General features: G+C 59.7%; 1 protein-coding gene across 2 annotated transcripts; it reads left to right on the plus strand.

Moving 5' to 3' along the window:
• Nucleotides 1-314: 314 nt before the first annotated feature.
• Nucleotides 315-4,065, plus strand: LOC128571692 (putative lipocalin 1-like protein 1). Of its 2 annotated transcripts, none has more exons than XM_053571343.1 (7): nucleotides 315-454; nucleotides 848-978; nucleotides 2,054-2,124; nucleotides 2,666-2,776; nucleotides 2,917-3,018; nucleotides 3,209-3,235; nucleotides 3,936-4,065. In XM_053571343.1, exons 1-6 carry the CDS (start codon nucleotides 365-367, stop codon nucleotides 3,232-3,234), a joined length of 531 nt encoding a protein of 176 aa, XP_053427318.1. In that variant the 5' UTR covers nucleotides 315-364; the 3' UTR covers nucleotide 3,235; nucleotides 3,936-4,065. The 2 variants fall into 2 exon arrangements, with proteins under 2 accessions (XP_053427318.1, XP_053427319.1); XM_053571344.1 differs by lacking the exon at nucleotides 3,936-4,065 and adding an exon at nucleotides 3,397-3,502 and having other exon boundaries at nucleotides 3,209-3,247.
• Nucleotides 4,066-4,602: the final 537 nt, after the last annotated feature.

Here is a 4,602-nt window from a genome sequence, read left to right on the forward strand (position 1 = left end):
CACCACACGCTTCCCCCTCAGCATCCCCACACATAGGAAGTCTGTACACCCTCCATGCACAATCCTTTCCCTCCTGGGTACAACCTGCAAGTCCATTCCTCTGGACAGTGGCCCTGTCTGGATGATCCGTTGGAGATTTAACAAACTGTTATTCATCAACTTCCAACAATAATGACATTTTATTTGCTTTGTTGCAGAGCTGGCCATGGTTTATGTCCAGGAAGGGATTGGTCAGTCCTCTGAGCCAAGTTCCCTGGTGGACCATGAGCCTAGCGGTATAAAGGGCAGCCATGCGAGAAGCCGGCACAGCCTCTCCAAGCTCCAGCAAGTGGCCGGTCAGTGGCTGTGAGCACAGACCCCAGAGATGAAGACCCTGTTCCTGGCCGTCAGCCTCAGCCTCATCGCTGCCCTGCAGGCCCAGGACGCCCCAGCCGCGGACGAGGAGAGTCAGGATGTGAGGCTCATCTGGGGCAGGGTGGACTGGAGGGGGCTCACGAAAGGCTGAGACTGCTGGTTAGAGACCCTCATTTCAGGGCCAGACACTGAGCCCCTACACCAAGGGGATGGCTGGACAGAGCAGGAGTCTGGGCCAGGTGGGCCCGGGGTGCAGTGGCCTAGGCTGAGAGGCAGGGGTCTGCTGACTTCACCTTTTCCTGGGATCCTAGCCAACGTGCAGGGGCCCACAGCCGGCATTTGGTGTGTCTGGGGAGGGCACTGGGGGAGGAGTTTGGAAATTCTCTCTGTGTCTTCAGCCCTTTGGATGGGGTAGAATCTGGGAGCTACAGACTAGAAGTAGAGGACACCCTGGGGGGTTGACTGAGCTCTAATTGGGGGGAGCATTTTCCAGGTGTCAGGAAAATGGTATCTGAAGGCCATGACAGCAGACAAGGAGATTCCTGGGGGGAAGCCAGAGTCTGTGACTCCCTTGACCTTCACAGTCCTCGAGGGGGGAAACCTGGAAGCCTCCATCACCATGCTGTGAGTGTCCGCTGGCCGGGTGGCTGTGACCTGGTCTTTAGCCCCGGTCCCAGTGGGGTGAGCAGACCATGCTGGGGCTCTTCTGAGCCTCCCCTGCAATACTCGGCTCCTGGTTGGGGGCTTCAAGGGCAAACTGTGCCACTGAGGCTGCCCCAGATCAGACCTCGTGGGCGCAAGTGGCAGGGCTGGACACCACCTGCCCTCTCCAGTGACTGGGAGCACCTGCTTGCCATGCAGACCCCTTTGGGAACAGATGTCCTATGCCCAAACAGAGTCAGAACTGGCAGGGTGGGCCTCAGGGACTCTGCACTTCCTTGTAGTAACTTTCTGCTTTGGCCGAGGTTGGAGCTTGGGGTTTCAGGGTTTCAGGATGACCTAGAGGGGAGCTAAGATACCATGGAGAAGGTTTGAGATCTCTGTACAACTTCCCACCTGAGTGACTCCCACATGCAGGGCTTCTTCAGCCCTGTCCAGTCTCTACCTGTGCAGTTCCCACCTGTTCAGCTCTCCGCTGTGCAGATCACAGCTGTGAGATCTTACACCCGATTTCCCACCTGTGTGGCTCCCTCCTGAGTGGCATGGCAGTGCCCACTCTCTAGTCCTGGGGCTGGCCCTTAGGGGGCCATTAACCCTAGAAATATTTGCATTTTCCCAGAGCCCCTACCTCAACTTTTCACTGGGTCAGATGACAGTGGATCTGGGGCTTGTCCCAGAATGTGTCAAGAAGGAAGAAGGCCAGCAGGATAAAGTCCATGAGCCGTGGCTTAGGGCTCAGGTCCCTGGCCACGGGATGTTGCCTGCAAACCAGGCAGCCCCGGGTCCCTCTGGCTCCAGAGAGGGTGGGTTGGGAGGCAGCCCCAGGGGCCGGGGTGCAGAGCTCTTGGTCACCAGGAGAGCTCCAGGGCCACCACATGTGCAGAGGGCCTGGACCTGGGATGCAGACAAGCGCCAACCTCCCTGCCCTGCCACAGACCTCGGCGAGTGGGAGGCTTTGCAGTCCACATTACTGGGGCTGTACCGAGGCGGGGGGGGCACAAACTAGGACCTCTTTGCCCACGGAGCTTCTGTTTTCCAGGATAAATGGCCAGTGCCAGGAGATAAAAGCTGTGCTGGAGAAAACTGACGAGCCGGGCAAATACACGGCCAGTGAGTCCCAGAGCTGAGCTGGACCCTGCCCCAAACACACACTGGAGGGGTGGGGGCAGCTGGCACCTTTAAGGGGAGGGCTTTTGACCTGAGAGCCCTTCCCTTCCGTTCTGACTTCATTAAAAGTCCACCCTCCCCTTCCCCCAGTAACTCTGACTTAAGGCTACAAACGCCTGACAGCAGCACTGGGGGTGGAAGCTCTGTCCCCAGGAGGAACTGGAGTGTCCAGGGCTGTTCCTTTGGTTGTGGCTGTGTCCCTAGCAGGGAGCCAGGAGAAGAGTCACATTTGACGGGTGGGCACTGAGCACCCCAAGCTCCAACCTCTGCCACCCTGACTCCCAGAAACCTCCCTGCCACTCACTGGTTTAGGACGTGACTGCCTCTGGGGTGCACCAGGTCCTTGGGAAGTGGGGGCCCTGTGGCCTGGGGCTCAGGCCTGGTGGAGAACTGGGGTCAGGGAGCCCTGGGCAACTGGAGGGTCCCCTGGGTCCCTTCTAAAGTCTCCGGTGGCTAATTCAGGCCTCGTGTTGCTGTCCTGCAGACGGGGGCAAGCGTGTGGTGTACCTCATCAGGTCATCCGTGAAGGACCACTACATTCTTTACTGTGAAAGCGAGCTAAGTGGGACGAAGATCAAGGTGGCAAAGCTCATGGGTGAGCCCCCGACCCAGTGGCCCGTGCCCCTGCCCTCCCATCCTCCCCAGCCCCACGGCTCACCAGTCCCCAGCTGGCATGGAGGCACCGGCAGCTCCCTGATTCTGCCTGGCACATTCATGGTTCCTGGTCACCTACAGGCAGAGACACTGAGAATAACCCAGAAGCCCTGGAGGATTTTAAGAAGTTCATGGGAGCCAGAGGCCTCAGTCCGGAGCACTTCCTCATCCCCAAGCAGAGTGGTAGGGTGGCTGCACTTCTCACTACTCCCTGTCCCTGGGGAAAAGCCAGCACAGCGACACTTACAGGGACGCACTGCATCTTACTCTGGCTTTGTCCCTTGGGGTCGTGGGAAACATTGGTGGAGGGAGGGGCCCAGGGCCTGACAGGACTCCTGGGGTCTTCTGAATCAGGTGTTTCCTCTTTCTGCAGAAACTTGCTCTCCAGGGAGCGATTAGGGTAAGTGAATGGGTTAGAGGACCCTGAGAGAACACAAGACTTAGGTTCAGTGGCCCTGGAGGAGTCCAGGTGCCTCTCTTCCCACCTGGGCCAGGCAGGTGCAGGCTCTGGCCCCAGCCAGGCTACACGCAGGAGTGGCCTGGGATGCGGCTCCTGGGCAGTGGGAAAGCCCCTCATGATGTCCACCCCTGTGGCTGGGCTGCTGGTGGGGGACTTTCCATCCTCCCAGATCCCCTGAGGTGCCTGTAGCAGGTGTGAGACCCAGATTCCTCCTCAGCACCTCCCGGGCCCTCAATAGTCACTGTCACCCCGTTTGCCTGATGGGGTGCTTAAAATACGCCAGGGTGTGGCAGGTGCTAATCTAACGTGGGCTTCCTGGGTCCCTCACTGGCTGCACGTCACTGGGGAATGGAGGTTCAAGGCTTGTCCTAGTCACCTGCCCAGCTGTGGGCAGAGCCAGAATCCAGAACTGCATTACAGTCTTTCCTCACCCTCCTTTTGGCCCGAAGGCCTCCCATCACCTCTTCACACACGGAGCCTGTGGCCAGCCTGCCAGAAGGCCCATGATCTGTCTGCTCAGAGATGGTGGCTGGAGCCCCGGAGAGCCCAGCCTGTGCCCTCGCCCCATATCCATCCTCACTCTGACGCCATCCACTACTCCCTGTCCCATCCTCACTGACACCCCTTATTTTCTCCCCAGCACCCAGGGCAGCACCACCCAGCTCCTCTGTCCTGTGCAGGAACACGAGACGAGCCTCTGAGACCCGGCTGGCTGCACCCTCTGCCACCCTTACTGCCCCCTCAGTCCCTCTCCTGCTTCTACATAAAGAGCTTCAGCAGCCCCTGGTGACTCTGCCTGTCTGTGGGACCCCAGGGTGGGCTACCCTGGGTGCTCCCTTTGCGAGTCTACTGGGGGGTGGGGAGCACCAGGGTCCTGGCTTTGTCCTGGTTCTCCACAGAGAGTGCTGCAGGCCAAGGGGCACAAGTGGCTGGGCAGAGGGCAGGTGCTGGTGGCTTTGCCCGAGGGTCCCATGGTGCATCTGCAGGCCTGTGCCTGAGAAGCTGCCCCTCTGGGTGGGGGTGTGTGGGGGCAGGGCTCAGGCCATGGTGCTGCACAAGTAGGACCCATCAGGCCAGGGACAGCATGGAGCTTCTGCTCCAGGTGGGCATTGGACAGGGTCCCCTGGGCCCTTGGTACTGACCGTGTGTCTGAGCAGGTTGGACATGGTGTTGGGGGGGACAGCCACTTGGCAGGGTGTGGCCAGGCCTGGAGCTCACAGGGAAGCCACCCTGTCCTCAGGCATGCACACCTGCACTGCCCACAGGGCCTGGCTGCCAGCTGTCCTTGTCTGGGCCTGGGCAGGTTT

This window comes from Nycticebus coucang, chromosome 2 (genome assembly GCF_027406575.1).
Source record: "Nycticebus coucang isolate mNycCou1 chromosome 2, mNycCou1.pri, whole genome shotgun sequence".
NCBI classification, from domain to species: Eukaryota; Metazoa; Chordata; class Mammalia; order Primates; family Lorisidae; genus Nycticebus; species Nycticebus coucang.

What these genes read in the sequence shown, in the direction of transcription:
- LOC128571692 (XM_053571343.1), top strand. Translation starts at nt 365, where the DNA reads ATGAAGACCCTGTTCCTGGCCGTCAGCCTCAGCCTCATCGCTGCCCTG. An exon ending in GCCGGGCAAATACACGGCCA is followed by an intron (nt 2,125 to 2,665) that starts GTGAGTCCCAGA and finishes GCTGTCCTGCAG; the next exon opens with ACGGGGGCAAGCGTGTGGTG. An exon ending in CCTCATCCCCAAGCAGAGTG is followed by an intron (nt 3,019 to 3,208) that starts GTAGGGTGGCTG and finishes CTCTTTCTGCAG; the next exon opens with AAACTTGCTCTCCAGGGAGC.